The 15,337-nt window shown below is 47.4% G+C and overlaps 1 protein-coding gene across 1 annotated transcript; it reads left to right on the top strand.

Annotated features, from left to right (window-relative positions):
* Positions 1–4,355: 4,355 nt before the first annotated feature.
* NUP85 (nucleoporin 85) lies at positions 4,356–15,138 on the top strand. Its single transcript, XM_079323435.1, has 19 exons — positions 4,356–4,542; positions 4,637–4,730; positions 4,811–4,973; positions 5,250–5,320; positions 5,646–5,689; positions 6,423–6,492; positions 7,362–7,483; positions 7,767–7,901; positions 8,198–8,320; positions 8,651–8,782; positions 9,145–9,251; positions 9,519–9,602; positions 9,783–9,848; positions 10,331–10,482; positions 10,565–10,682; positions 11,984–12,084; positions 13,590–13,741; positions 14,298–14,384; positions 14,964–15,138. The coding sequence occupies exons 1-19, from the start codon at positions 4,510–4,512 to the stop codon at positions 15,063–15,065; spliced, it is 1,956 nt and encodes a 651-aa protein (XP_079179561.1). The 5' UTR covers positions 4,356–4,509; the 3' UTR covers positions 15,066–15,138.
* The last annotated feature ends 199 nt before the right edge of the window (positions 15,139–15,337 follow it).

Genomic DNA, 15,337 nt, shown 5'->3' with positions numbered 1-15,337 from the left:
CCCTCTCCTCTGCCTTTGTCACATTACTTCACATTCCAGCTCCCTCCTTCTGAGCACAGATTTGATTTCTACTGCAGTTTTCTGGAAATTGCAGAAGAGTAACACCCACTGGGCAGAGGAAACTGAAGCCAAACCTTTAACCGAGTCCCCGTTTGAGGAAATGGCACAGCCATGGCCCTGCCTGAGGCAGGAGGATGGCCCACACAGCCCCCTGAGCTTCCACAAAACGTGAGCAGTGAAGCCTTTTGCCATCCCTTGTAGTCCAAAATTCAACCTGAAATTTCCTATAACCTTTTAGTTTTAGTATCTTACTCCTCCTGGAGTCTTAATGAGTCAGTTCTGAAAAAAACCAGCCACTGAAGTGTTCAGTTTGACCCAAGAAGGCAACAGATGCTGTTTCAAATTGTGACTGCGAATCAAACAGATCCTCCTTTGAGCTCTGCTTTACACTCCTACCTGTGTCAATTTACTAGATATATCATCAAAAGCTCAATCAGTTGATCCTTCCTGTTTTCTCTGTGTTTAATTATTCATGTTATTATTTTCTATTTGTTTAAGGTACTGGGAGGTGAGAAGCACCCTGGCTGGGGAAGACCATGTGCTTCTCTACCCAAATCCTCCTTCATGTGTGATGCCTCAGGCTCCTATGCTCTCCTTTCTCCTTTCATTTGAGCTCTGAAAAGCAGTGGACAACTTGGCTTGGACCTTCTCAAGTCCATAATCACCACTAAGGAGTAGAACTACAAGTGAGAACACGGAAAGCACCTTAATCCCACCCTTCAATCTCATCCATGGCTTTTTAAAACAAAGCTCCAAACCCATGGGGTACTTGACAGAACAAAAGATGAGTTGTGATCTCAATAGACCTTAAGTTATATTTTTAGAGATGATGCAACTTTACAGAGAGGTGTGAGAAAGAGCATCATTGGGATTGATGGTCCTGTTGTAATTTGTTCTTGTCACTTCTTGCTCTTCCCTCTTTGACATCCTTGTGCTGGAGGCCCAGTAGGAGGATTTTTTTGGGGATTGGGATGAAACTGGCCAAGCCCTGAGCATGGCATGAAAGAACTGAAGGCAGGAATGGCATCAAGTGAGACACACGTTAAGGCAGAATCACAAATAGAACAAATGTGCTAAAAAAGACAGGAAAAATACTCCAGAATTTATGAGAACATATGGGAGTCAGACGTGCTCAGAAAGGCTGAAAATGGCTTCAGCTGCACCAGCACTGGTCTCACCAATCACAGAGATCCCAAATCACAGAGCAGGTTTCTACAAACCTCATCTCTGTGTGGCTTTTCTTTTTACATAGCAACAGAGGAGAAACTGGAGCTGACAATAATCAGTGCTAAAACCTGCAAAGGAACTGGCCAGACGGCAGCACTGGCGGGGGAGAAGCCACACTGGGAATTACAAAAGCCCCACTCCTGCAGGGTCCAGGCTGCAGGAGAGGAGAGCAAAGCAAAGCTTTTTGTCCCTCTCAGCTCCTCCTCTTCAATGCACCAAGCTGAGGGAAAGTGAATGGGGAAGCGTCACAGTGAGAATTCCTGAGAAATTCCATCTCTGTGAGAAAAAAATTCCACGTGTTGTTTCTTAAAATATTTCCATGCTTTGTTTCATTCTTGTACTGCAGTTTTATAAGGAAGAAATCTAGATGTTGCAGAGCTCTTTGGCTTAATTCTCCACCTTCTGATGAAGAGGGCAGGGAACACAGGCATTCCATATATATGCCTTTCATGCTGGGATTTTAAAACATGAAGTTTTTTGACACCAAAGCAGCTACAGGCAGAAGATACGTGCTCCTGCACAGCAGCAAGCATTAGCCTACAAAACCAACTCCAGCCCCTTTAGAACTGGGTGTTATTTTGCACTAAGTGAAAGGTAAGAACCAAAAGCAAACAATAATTTGGAGGTGTAAACAAGTGTGATGGGTTACTGGCTCAGACCCTGCAGGTCTGAGTGCTTTACTCAGGTTTTGCTCTTCATTAATTCTGTCTTAGCCCAGGGAATAGAAAATGCCTTTTGCCTACAGCCCTGCCTGTGCTGTGCCTTCCCTGTTCATGATGCTGATCATTCCCTCTGTTCCCCAAATAGCTTCCAAACCTCCTATTTCACAAGGTAGTAACTCCTATCCTCATCAGACCTTTGGGGTTTTTTTGTTGTTTTTTTCTTTTAATCTGGACTGTAAAGCACACAGTTTCTATTTGCTTTCCATGCTGGACCCACATCCCATACTCCAAAGCCTTTCTGAGCAATGTGAAGTTCCACACTGACATGGAAATTCCTAGTTCTGGTCAATTATATGGATTGGAGAGGCAGAGAAGCCTCCTTGAGAAGTGAGCAGGAAGGTTTCCCTTCTAGATATGAGCAGAGCTCCAGCCAGTGTTCAAGAGGACTAAAAAATATCAAGATTTCATATAAAACTCACCTTCCCCAAGATGATTTTTGCAGGAATCATCCATTTAAGAACAACAGATGCTGCGGATATGAAAAGCCACTGACACTTTTAGGGAGTGAGGAAAGTGGATGCTGTGTGCCAAGAGACAGCAGGAGAAGATCAAAGAGTTCCAACTTTCAGTGTCTCTTTACACAGATGGACTGGGAGCAGCAGAGGACTCTGTCCCACTCTAGATCCACCTCTCACACGGTAGGATCCCTACACAGTGTTACATGGATACTCTAAATATATTCTTCCACTCACAAGAAACTGCTGCAGTTAAAAAAGCAGCACCTTAGCCTTGAGAAAGAGTGGCAGGAGGCCTTGTACTCCTGGGTTTTGAGCCATCTGATTTTGATTTGCTTTTAGTGATGTGTGGAATGGTATTTTGGATTTAGGATGCTCACTAACATCCTCAGAAGTCTGCAGCACAGAGCAGGACCATTGTGTAATACAATAGGTGAATTTGACTTTGTACAGCAGAGATTCAAATACATCCTCAAATAATAAAACACAGACCCTTCCCCATGATAAATGGTGAGGGGTTTGAAACTGAAGAGTCTTCAGTTTCTCAAGCAGGTTTCTCAGCATTTAATTTGTTCTACCTGCAAAAATTCATTCCTTCTGACCTGAACAGACACCATTTCCTTTTCTCAGCATGACTGGTTACATTACATGGTCTTCCCAGAGATAATTGCTGGCTTTATTTTTATTGGAAATTATGGATGCAGCAGCTGATAAGTAAAAAAGGGCAATTTAGCCATGGAGTGTTGCAGCATTTCTCATATAAGGACAGCAAATTATTTATGTTATCTTGAAAAGTTAATTTTTAGTGAGGGTCCTGGGAAGGCACCAGCCTAAGAGGGACTGGTTCCAGCTGTGAGACCAACAAAGCAGCACTGCTAATACTTGTCTTAAAAAGTGTATTACTGAATAACTCGGTTATTGGTTAGCACAGGCAAAAAGTGAGGAGTACAGAAGTGGGGAGGAGAGTGGAATGGAGGGAGAGGAGCAGGGCACTGTTAGTGTTTGATCAGCCCAGGTTATTGAGCTGAATGCCAGGGCAGGTGAGCTCCCAGCGTTCACAGAGATGCTGATGAGCCTCCAGCAGCCTCAGGAGGCGCCTCTGCCCCGTGTCCAGGGGACTCCGACCTGCTCTTGGACCCGGAGGGAATGGGTGAGTCAGGCACTGTGGCAGTTCTTCCTGCTGCCATCCTGCTTCAGTACATTCCTTCCCCAACCTGCAAGCAACTCACTGAAGTCAGAGAGCATAATTCAATTCATCAGCTTTATCAATGCCCAGGAGCTCCAGAGCGTCACCTTCAACATCCCAGAGGCTTCTCTACCTACACGAGTTTGACATGCATAAAGGAATGGGGGACAGTGGTTGTTACACAGCAATCAGTCAATGAAGCGAGCATGGAAACAACACTGTGCGAGTGACTGCACTCGAACAGAGATCAGACACGGTGTGGGGTCTCCCTCGCTGGAGATACTCCGGAACTGTCTGGACACAATGAACTGCGGTGTGCTCTGGGATGAGCCTGCTGGAGCAGAGAGGCAGCTTGGACCCGAGTCTGTGGTGCTTCCAACCTGACCAACTCGATAAATGTGTGAACGCTGACGGACCAGCTACATCACTGCACTGCACACCCGGGACCAGCGATGCTCCCACCCAGCACTGAATCTGTGCTGACAGGAAAATAAGGCAGATTGTGAAGGGGTGACATCCATCCATCCGTCCATCCACCCGCCCGCAGAGCCCGCCGGAGCAGCTCCCGCCCGCACGGCTCAGGCCGGCGGCTCGGGCGGGGCGCAGCGGCGCCTGTCCCGCCCCGCCGGGGCCTCGGGAGCGGGCGGCGCTTCCGGGGCGGGCGGCGGTGCCTGTCCCGGGGCGGCGGGGGGGCGCGGTCCCGCCGTGTCCGTTCCGTGCCCGGGCGGCGGCTCCGCCGGGGCAGCAGCGGCCGGGCCGGGCGCGGGGGCGCGGGGCGCGCAGGCGGCAGCGCGGGCAGCCCGGGGGCCTGCGGAGCTCCGGCGGGCGGGAGCGGGAGCGGGAGCAGCGCGGCGCCGCCATGGACGAGCCGGACACGGAGCCGCCGCTCGTGGTGCGGGATGGGCGGGCGGGGCAAGGCCGGGGGTGCGGGGCCGGGCCGGGGGTGCGGGGCCGGGGCGCCGCTGACCGACACCGTCCCCTCACAGGTGGTGCCGGGCGCGGACCCGTCGGCCCGGCAGCTCTGCTTCGCCTGGGGCCCCGCGGAGGTGCTGGTGTGCGAGACCCTGTTCGACCGCGCAGGTGGGTCCCGCTGCCGGTGCTGCCCCGCTCCCGTGCCCGTCCCGGCTCTGCGGTGAGGGCGCTGACGGGCTCTCTTGCAGGTACCGGGCATGGAGCGCCCAGCTCCTCCCAGGTCTTCGTGGTCCGCAGGGATCAGGACATTTACATCCAGACCCTGCGGAAACTCTTCAACGAGTCGCACGGGATTTTCATGGGGCTGCAGCGGAGCGAGGAGGAGCTGGCGGGGAAGTCGCGGAAGGCGCAGTGAGTGCGTGGGGAGGGTGGGAGGCACCCGCTGGCCAGGCAGCTTCTGCCAGCACTGGAGTGGCAGCGGGGCGGATAGGATGGCCATTTTGGGGGGTTTTACAAATCGAGGCTCAGATCCTTCCAATAACCACTCTGGTACAGTGTGGCACAGTCTCACTGATTCCAGCTGGATGCACCCAGGTACTGGGTGTTGCTGCTGCAGAGAAACTTGCAAGGGCATTGCACTAAAACTCCAACAGCTCCCTCCAACCAAAGTCATTTTGTGTTTGGCAGATTGGTTCAAGTGAGTAAAAACTACCGGTCAGTGATAAGAGCCTGCATGGAGGACATGCACGAGGCAGCTGGTAAGTTTGTTTGTTCTTGTACTGCAGGAAAAGGAAACACCAGTTGCAATTATGAAAGTAGGATTGTAATGGTTACTGCAACTACGGTACAATAGCATGTGTTGGTTTCAGTAATTACCAAGATTAATTCCATGCTAGAGATTTCTAAGTTGTTTTGTAAATCTGGTCAGGGACTGATTTTTCCCACAGCATTGTAACTGGTTTTCTGGGGACTTGCAGCCCTTTCATATCTCATGTGGCAGATATTGGTAAAGCTGTCAAAGCTCAGAAGGGACTGTCAAAGGTGAATATGTTGCTTTTTGACTTTCCTTGTTTTTCCCCTCAGTTTCGACCCGGGATCCTGCCCTGCAAGGCCAGTACAGCACTCAGGTAATCTGCAGTCCTGGCAGGTTGAATGTAGATTACTGGCTGGTGAATTCACCATGCCACCACTGAGGCATGAGGCACTTCAGATTTAACTCTGCCTTCTATATGAGATGCAATTCATGACCAAGAATAAATAGAAATAAATAGTTAATTCTAAAACTTCTAAAACAATAAAGATGCCCAACACCTCAATTCACTGCCATGTCATAAACATATTTGCTGTTGTAGATATGATCTTTTCTTGTCATCCCGAAGTTGACAAGAAAAGCTTCAGACTGGCTCTGTGGTGTTTCATCTCTCAAACTGATTCCAGTCAGCTGCATCTCAGCCTCCTGGTAACCTCTGGGTGTTGACAGTGAGCTGTCAGATCCATGGGAGTGTTCTAGGAAGAGCAGAGTGCTCACACCAGTTCTGTCCTATCAGCTGCAGAGATGTTGCTTCCTTGGCTGTTTTTCCTTCCTTTGATGTTTGTACTGAGTCTTAAAAGTGCAGGAAGGCTGAAAGTAAGACCAGTTAGGTTGCTCACTGGTGACAGATTATTGCTGCATTTCATTGCACAGTGTCAGTGTTTTCTGACCAAAAAAAAAGGTGTAAAATTGTGACCTATGTCTTTTAATTTTTATATCTGAAATATCAGAATCTGCAAGAACTGATTGCTGTGGACAGCAGATACCTTTGTGTGGTTAAAAAACTGGAATAATGACTAGCTCTGAAATTTGGCCCTGCTTTCCTTCAGGTTTCCATTCTCTCTGCAGTGGAGCTGATCTGGAACCTGTGTGAGATTCTGTTTGTTGAAGCAGCTACAGGTGAGCTGTGAACTATCCTGGTGTAAAGACTGAAGGGTTTCTTCTTTGCATATTTATTTGCTTAAAATGTATATCATATCCACTGAGTCATAGTCTAATGTTTTAGAGATATGCAGGATGTCAATAAGCCTTTTAATACCCCTTCTGCTTCACTTAATTGCCTTCTTTATATTGAATTATGTCAAGCTACTCAATTTGCCTTCTGCTTTTCTTCCTCACTGATCTAAATTGTTTCTTTGTCAGATAGGTTATGAAGAGGAGGGATATCAAAAGTTGTTGCCAATCTGTTTTATTTATAAGCTTGAACAGGTCTTTAAGCATCAAATGTGTTGATGCCAGTTGACATTTTTACAGCTCTGATACAACTTCTTTAACTTTAGGTTGCCATTTTTGAAGTTAGTCTGTTTACATTGGCATTTTAAAGTAGGAAATAATTTTTGAAGGAAATGATGCTATGCAAACAAGCGTGCTATTTACACAGTCCCAGAATTCAGGAGAGATTCACAAATTACAGATTAAGTCATCTAAATTAGTCACCTAGTGCCAAATTTCTTCCTCATATTCAGTTAGTAATAATGAAATAATGCTAAAAGAAACAGTAATATTCTATTTGTCTCTTGGCATTGCAAGATTTATGATGTGGATCACTCACTTTTTATTTCTTCAAGTTTGGGTTTTCTGTTGGATTGTGTTGCCACAGGAAATCCTGTCAGAGGCTGGGTGCTCCCAGGGCCTCTCTGCTTTAGGAACTCTGTAGTTTGGGGTAGGCAGGTAGAAATCCAGTCAATAAATCTCATCTAGTGATGTCCAGCTGTTACAAAATGTGTGAGAGCAGTTTGGGAACTGACAGGGGACCTGTGTCTGCACAGCTGGGCCGCTGCTGCTGCGCCTCCTGGACTGGGTGCGGCTCCACGTGTGTGACGTGGACAGCATGGTCAGGGAAGTCCTGAGCAGTGAGAGTCCATCCAAACACAAGCTCTTCTGGAACGTGGTGAGTATCACCACCTGGAAGATTCTTAAACAAAAGCAATTCATGTCTGTGCTTTCCTTCCTCTTCTCTGTCTGCCTGTGCAGGCTTTAGGATGAAGCCATTCTCATTGCCTGCTCATCCTTCGTGACCCTTACACTCTTACTTGAATTAGCAGTGCCTACAGTTTAAACATTTTAACCACTTCCCTTGCCTGAATCACAGGTTAAAATGCCCCTCTGATCCCTTTCCTGGGCATTCCAGAATCTTGCCCAGCATGGAGCTGATGGACAGGGGGTTTTTGCAGGTGGATATCTTTGTTCTCCAAGGCCGGATGGACGAAGCGCGGCACCTGCTCTCCAAGGAAGCCAGTGCCAACCCCACATCCATGAACATGTACAGAATCTTGGATGAGCTGATGAAGAAGATGCCTGTGCCCAGTGTATGTACAAGTGTTTTTTCATGCAATTTGTTGGGAAAAGCCACCCAATTGTGTCCCCTGTAATAGTTTGTTCCCCTTGAGAACATCTCAGTCTTACTCCTTTATAGTAACAATGTTTGTGTTTTTGAATTGTCCAAAAATTCAATAATTAAGATAAAATTCTGTTAGGTGATAAATCAACATAGAAAGATGACAGGCACAGCCTCATGTTTAGCTTTTTATCAGGAGTGACCATGAGTTTGGCACAAGAGCCTGATGTGATTTGACTTGGTGTTTCCTTTATTCCCTTTGTTCAGATTGGCAACACCCAGACACTGACAGAGCTGGAGCTGAAGTGGCAGCACTGGCACGAGGAATGCCAGAGGTATCTACAGGATGGAACTTTTGCTTCCAATCCCCACATGGAGTCCATCTGCAAGGTGTGTTTTTGCTGGGAACAGAGGAAACTTTGGACTAAAGTATTGAATGTCAGAATGAAAGTATTGTATGTCAGGAGCCCAGTGTAGCCATAAGTAACTTTAATGTCTCCTGTCCTCTGTTGATGGTTTGCCAGCCTGGGTAGATGGGTTTCTCTTCCTGTCCAAAATCCTAAGGTGATATAGAAACTGGGCTGTGAGAAGGATCTTTGTTATATAATTTTGAATAAATCCCCACCTTTGCAGAGCAGGAGTAATGCCTCCGGAGAGCTGGAGTTCATCTGTGTCCATTGCTGAGTGTGCAGCATTGCTGCTGTGTTTTTGTCCCATTAGATCCTGCTGGGAGATGAGGATGCCATTTTGGAGAAGAAGGAGCTGATGACCACGTGGTATCACTTCCTGGTCACCCGGCTCCTATACTCCCACCCAACGGTGAAGCCGATGGAGCTGCGCTTCTATGCGCAGGTAGGAAATCTGTTACTCAAATATCCTCCGCTCTTGCAAGCACACAAGGGTTACTACACTGAAAGAAAATCTTTGGGAAATCTTACAGCAATGACATACCTGTAAGATGTTGTCTGGAGTTTGTAAAAGGACTGGGAGAGTGATAAAGTTGACACATAATTATTGGAGACCCGCTTTTCAGTGTCCTAATATTGCCAGTCTTCCTGCAAATTGTTTTTCCAGTTCCCTTATGCTAAAATGAGGAAAATCCCATTTTGTTAATGGGATGCCTCTATGACCTGTTATTTCTCATAAAATAACGGCTACATCCAAACAAATGTCTTGCTTCTGCATTTATCATGTCTTGTCATCTCATTCCACAGTCTAGTATGGACCTGTTCCTGGGTGGAGACAGCAGCCCTGAGCCATTAGACATGATTTTAATGGCAGCCTTTGAATTTGAGATCCATCAAGTGATCAAGGAATGCAGGTTGAGTTTTAGGGTTTTTGATTCTCTAGCTTTACAATATTGCTTCTGTGTACTTGGGGAGGGGGGTATGGGTACAGAGCCCTGATCATCCTTGTAAAGAATTTAGCAAAAATCCATGAAGCTGGCAGCAATTAAAAGCATTCCATTAGGTTTGGGACATTGCAGCCAGACCTTGGATTGTAACAGAGCTGTATATTGGTAAAAAATGCCTGTGGACACAGTCCCTGGTAGTGTTAGGCTTAGCTTTTTCTTTTGCTTCAAACACAGCATTGTCCTGAGCAACTGGTGGTTTGTGGCTCATCTTACTGACCTGTTGGATCACTGCAAACTCCTGCAGTCTCACAATCTCTAGTAAGTATTTATTTGCATTATTTGAATAAAGCTGATTAAGATAGCTCAGAGGGAAAAAACAAACAAACAAACAAAAAAAACATGCTGCAGAAATTGATATTACATATGAAATAAAGTAATCAGATTTTTCCAGTGAGATGCAAATAATAATATCTGGGTATTTGCTCTCTTTCCCCCCAGTTTTGGTTCAAATATGCGTGAATTCCTCCTGCTGGAGTATGCCTCAGGACTCTTCTCCCATCACAGGTACCAACTTTTGTTTTATTACTCATAGGACAGACTTAGACTGAGGCAGCCAAAACAAATAACTACATGTTCATGAAGTAAAAGGGCAAAACTTAGAGCAGCCACTGTTAGAATTTCAGCAGAAGTATTCCTAAGGGATTGTACAAGATTGGCACATTTCCCTTCCTGAGTGGAGACAAAAGCTGTCTGTTAGAGCCCTTCACATCTCATGACCTGGGCACAGCCACTCCTGTCACTGTGCAGAGTGTCTTGCACTGAAGAAGTGTCTTGCACGAGCTGCACACATTGCAAAGTTGTAGCATTCCAAAGTTATGGTAGAGGGAACTGACGTGGGGTAGGAAGGAAAAGCCATTTCAGGACAAGACAAAGTTAGTCAGAGCTAACAGTTATTAATGCAAGCTCAGATTCTCCTTGGGGCTATACTGCTGTGCTCACTGAAGATTTCATGGGTTGGAAAGGTGGTGATTTCTCCTCTGTCTCAGCCTGTGGCAGCTGGGGGTGGATTACTTTGACCACTGCCCGGAGTACGGCCGGGTGTACCTGGAGCTGCACATCGAGCGCATCCCGCTCAGCACCGAGCAGAAGGCCCTGAAGGTGCTGAGGATCTGTGAGCAGAGGCAGATGCAGGAACAAGGTAGTGCATTTGGAGTGTCTGTTTGCAGTGCTGCAGCTGCACCTGCTGGCACTCACTGTTGCCCCTGGCCCTGCTCCCGCAGTGCGCAGCATCTGTAAGATCATGGCCATGAAGGCGCTGCGCAACAACCGCCTGGGCTCGGCGCTGTCCTGGAGCATCCGCGCCAAGGACGCCGCCTTCGCCACGCTCATCTCCGACCGGTGAGTCAGCCAGCAGCCCGGCCTGGCCACAGGGGCACGTGGCTGCTCTGCCAGGGCCAGCAAAGCTCCCACTGCTGCACTGGGGCCAGCCACCTTCTGAAGCAGAAAACACCTTGGGGTGTTTTCCTCTGCAGTACCCCAGCTGTTCCTTCTCTATGTTGTTTTCCTTCCTGACAGCTAGAGACAAAACACATTGGCTTTATCTCAGAGTCCAACCCCCTTAGACCTTGCTTGGGTAAACATTTCTTTTAACAACTTCTGTCCTCTGCCCTTCATTTGCTGTGACAGAGATGTTTGATGGGCCAGACAGTAACCTAAGGGTCACTAAGGTAGAGGATAATCCCTGCCTGTGCTTTATTCAGCTGATAATTTATAATCAAGTTCGCCTCACAACCTCCAAACGAGTGGGAGTCACTTAAGCCACCGTTTCTACTAAAAATCTCACTGTTTCTACTAGAAGTTTTCATCAAGGAGTGGTTTTATTGTGTCTTTGGCTTTGTATGAACCTCTCAAAATTCCTGAGCTTTTCTAGGGTGTGAGGGTTGTTATCAAGGTGAGGACACTTGGCTCAGGCCTCAGCAAAAGCTCTGGCAACTCTTTATGCTTTGTAATCTCTAACAATCCATGTCGTGTGGGTTTTGCTCATTGGAAATAGGGAGAGACCAGTCTCTGCATAGTTAAGAATACAATTTTGAAATTACTCTCTGGGTAGGTGGCCAGGCAACACTCTGTCTTCAACACTGGAAAAAGGAGTGGTAAGAGATTGCTAGGCTGAGGTTTGGGGGTTGGTTTTTTTTTTGTTTGTTATTTGAGGGAGTGGGAATCATTACATTTCCTTCAACCAAAGTATGAAAAAAAATCACAGGAAGCAGCTCTGCAGAAAGCAGCATAATGGACACTGTGACAAAACAGATGAAAAGCTTTTAGCATTGTTTTTGTTCCTGCTGCTTATCAACTTTTTTACACAGCAGAAAAACGGAGCTTTTGTTATGATCTGAGAGTGTTATTTAGGCATCCACCAGCCTCAGCTTCCTGCCTTCCTTCACTTATTTCTTTCAAAAAGTAGATCTCAACTACCACAGAATGCAGAAGAGTCAATGAAGCATCTGCTAAATGTAGATTACACCAGTTCCTTGGCCACTTCCAGGGAATGTTTGACAACGTCTGAAACCCTGGGGGAGGCTGATTGAGATGGAACTGAGCCTACAGTCAAGTTTTCTGGGAAGGGATTAGGAGGTACAGAATGGATGTGGATGATGTCCTTCCCTCTAAGCTTTCCTTGTGTTGCACTTTCTCCCCAGATTCCTTAAGGACTATTGTGAAAGGGGGTGTTTCTCTGACCTGGACCTCATTGACAATCTGGGCCCGTCCATGCTGCTCAGTGACCGGCTCACGTTCCTTGGTGAGAGCTGCCTGCAGGGTCCATACTGGTCTCTTGTGGAGAACTCCATGGAATTACTTGGGTTTATGCTTCTTCCAGCTGGCTACCTCCTGTTTAGTGATGAGAGGAAAGCAAATGGTGAATGTGGTTTGGGATGCAGCTTGTACCAGGGCTGGCCTTTGCTGCCCTCACACCAGGTTCCTGCTCTGCTCTGAGCAGGACACTCTTAACTTCTCTGTCCTTATTCCAGACTGTATCACTACCTTGAGAGGCTCTGAAATACTAACAAATGCTACCTTGGGGGGTTCATTGGAACAGTAATCCACTAGTTTAAGTTATGTTGACCTTGCTATAATTTTATCAAGTTCTCCAAAGTCTCCAGTGTATGGGTTCAGTGTGCCAGTTGAGCTCACTGGAACAAGAGCCCTCTCTGCCCTCTCACTGAACACTTGTGCCAAGAGACAGTGAGGGCCTCCAGCTCATTTCCTTCAGGTTCCACAGCTTCCTTCTGCCTGGCACAAGGCAGGCTGTGGTAACCTGCCCCTCTGCCTGCAGCTGCTCTGTGGCCTTTCATTCATGGACCAAAGCAGGAAATTTATTTCTCTGATGCTGTGAGTTAGGAATCTCAGTATCAGGGGCAAGAGTCTGACAGGAATTTGGAATAGCTGTCAGCATTGGACCAACTCCCCTCTACCTGATGCCACCCTTACAGGGAGGGTGAGCATGAATTTATCTCTTTCCACTTGGTCCAGCTTGCAAAACTAGAACTGAATTTCCTTCATTAAAGCTTGTCCTAAGTTAGGTCTAGAACCTAAACATTATTTATCAAATTGGTAATTCCTCAGCTCTACATGCACAACATCATCTGGTGACTGGCCTCCCCAGAGAAGCCATTTCCCTTTCTGCTCTTTCTAAACAATCCTGAAAGGCCTGAAAATATTTCTACCTGTTTTTCCCCTGGAGTTTTTAGAACATGCTAGACAACTGCCCCATGTCTCTGCCTTGACCTCAAGCATTGGTCAGGGTGATTCTGAATGGAGATCATTAACTTCCAGTATTGTGACAGTTTAGTGGATACAGAATGAACCCCACTTTCATCCTCAGCCACTTCTCTCATGCTGGATATTGATCTCACTAATTCTTAGCAAATGCAGAACTCTCCCTATTAACAGAGATTCCAGTTTCCATTTAAACAACCAAGGAAGATGGTGCAGCCTTTCAGACCTCCTCATACACTGTGACCTCAGAAAGGATATTCTCTCTGCTCTCTAAGGCACTGGGGCATTGCTCCCCTGCAGACACTCAGCATGAGGCAGCTGATGCAAACCCTGAAGCTCACCCTGAACAGCAGCGGGGTTTGGCTGCCCTTTCAGGGAGGCTCTGTTATCCCCTTCCTTCCTGCACCAGATTCCCCCAGACGGGGCTGCTTTGGGCTCGTTTTCACCGGGGTGGTTGTGCCAGGGCTTTGTTGGGGCAGAGAACTCTCCCAGAGCCCGGCAGCCCCTGATGGCCCGTGCCCCTGGCAGGGAAGTACCGGGAGTTCCACCGGCTGTACGGGGAGCAGCGCTTTGCGGAGGCGGCGCGGCTGCTGCTGACGCTGATGACGGCGCACATCGCCCCCTGCTCCTTCTGGATGACGCTGCTCACCGACGCGCTCCCGCTGCTCGAGCAGAAGGAGGTGAGCTCCTGCCCCCCGGGGCCTCTTCTTTTTTCCTGACAGGGGAGCTCAAAGTGGTGAACCTCCCTTCCTGCTCCTGCCAGGACCTGTCCATGGCAGTTCCAAGTGTCCCAGCAGGGAACACACAGGGACCCAGTAAGGCATAAATTGACTTTCACCTTATTTCCCTGCTGTTACAACAACAGTGGAATTCATCTGAACTGGTAATTTTGGCACACACTGCATCCAGCTCCTTTGGGTAGTTGGCTCCAAGATTGTTCCAGTGCCTCCTTCTAAGCACAGTTTTTCCTTTAAGATCCATCAAGGACAATTCAGCAATTACAGACCCAGAGCAGCCACTCTGACTTTACACCTGACTCTGCTTGGTGCAGGAGGTGGCACTAGAGACCTCCCAAAGTCATATCCAGCCTGAATTATCCTTGGATCCTGTGCTTTCAGGGATCAGAACAGATCTGTGGGAGTATAAAAGCATTCTCTTTCTTTCAACTGCATTATTTTCTTAGCCTGTGATGTCCTTACATTTGATCTTTTTCAGTAAATACTTTGATTTCCACAGGTCATATTTTCAGCAGAGCAGACTTATGAGTTGATGCGATGCCTGGAAGATCTGACAGCAGGGAATCCAGATAAGCAGAAATTCCAGGTAGCCCCAGTTCTGAGGATAACTGGATAATGAATTGAGGGGGGCCACAGGAGTGGTCAAAAAGGGAAACTGCATTTATATTCCTAGTAAGGGCATAAGAGGGGGAGAGCCCAAGTCCAAGAGACTGGCACAGTGGCTTCAGGGCAGTCAAATGAAGCATCAACAAGAGACTGAAGTATTCACAAACCCAGTGCAGGAGTGCTCCTACTCCTCATGTTCTGATGGTTTGCACTGGACCATGGTGCTTTTCCAAGTTAAATAATTTCACCTTAGAGGGACAGTGAAGAGCTGAGATGTTGCCATCCAGCAGCTCTGGCTCTGAGCATTCCAGGCACAGAACAGGGAACCATTGGCTGCACATGCAAAGCCCTGCAGCATTGAGGGAATGAAAAGGCTTGGCACTGCTGCCTTGGGTTGAGCTGTTAGGTAGGAAATGCAGCTTTTGCTCTTCTCAGGAGGTCCATGTAAATGTGAGATAAATGCCTCTCCCTGACCTGCATCTTTACTTTCCAAACCTCAATCCTGTCACCAGCTCCTCGCTGTGTGCAGTCCCCTAAGCCAGTCTCTGCTCCCTTCCAGGATGATGATGTTGAGACAACCAAAGTGGAAATGCTGAGGCTTGCTCTTGCACGGAATCTTGCACGAGTCATTGTCAAAGAAGGCACCGTGGAAGGGTCTTGAAGACTGCAGGGTGTTCCTCTGGGGCTTGCTGTACATAAACTGACTTTTTTAAGAATAAATGTTTTGTTTTGCAGATTGTTTGGTCATTTGTTTTTGTTTTCCAAGAACAACTTTACATAGGCTTTTTTTTACCTTTTATGAAGGAGCTGCATCAAAATGTTACAGCTGCTTGTTCCAGCTTGGCCTGGCAGCCCTCTCCTGCTGAAGTGAGCCTCACTACAGCTTTTCCTTGGATTTTATGTTCTCTTTGCCTCTAACACCCAGAACTGAAA

This window comes from Erithacus rubecula (assembly GCF_903797595.1).
Source record: "Erithacus rubecula genome assembly, chromosome: 20".
Lineage (NCBI taxonomy): Eukaryota > Metazoa > Chordata > Aves > Passeriformes > Muscicapidae > Erithacus > Erithacus rubecula.
The sequence above is the reverse complement of the archived record's forward strand: the minus strand, read 5'-3'. Positions and strand labels throughout refer to the sequence as shown.

Bases quoted from the DNA above. Each gene is read 5' to 3' on its own strand.
- NUP85 (XM_079323435.1), top strand. From the start codon at position 4,510: ATGGACGAGCCGGACACGGAGCCGCCGCTCGTG. The intron at 5,321-5,645 runs GTAAGTTTGTTT...TTTTCCCCTCAG, and splicing joins GGACATGCACGAGGCAGCTG to TTTCGACCCGGGATCCTGCC. The intron at 9,603-9,782 runs GTAAGTATTTAT...CTTTCCCCCCAG, and splicing joins CTGCAGTCTCACAATCTCTA to TTTTGGTTCAAATATGCGTG.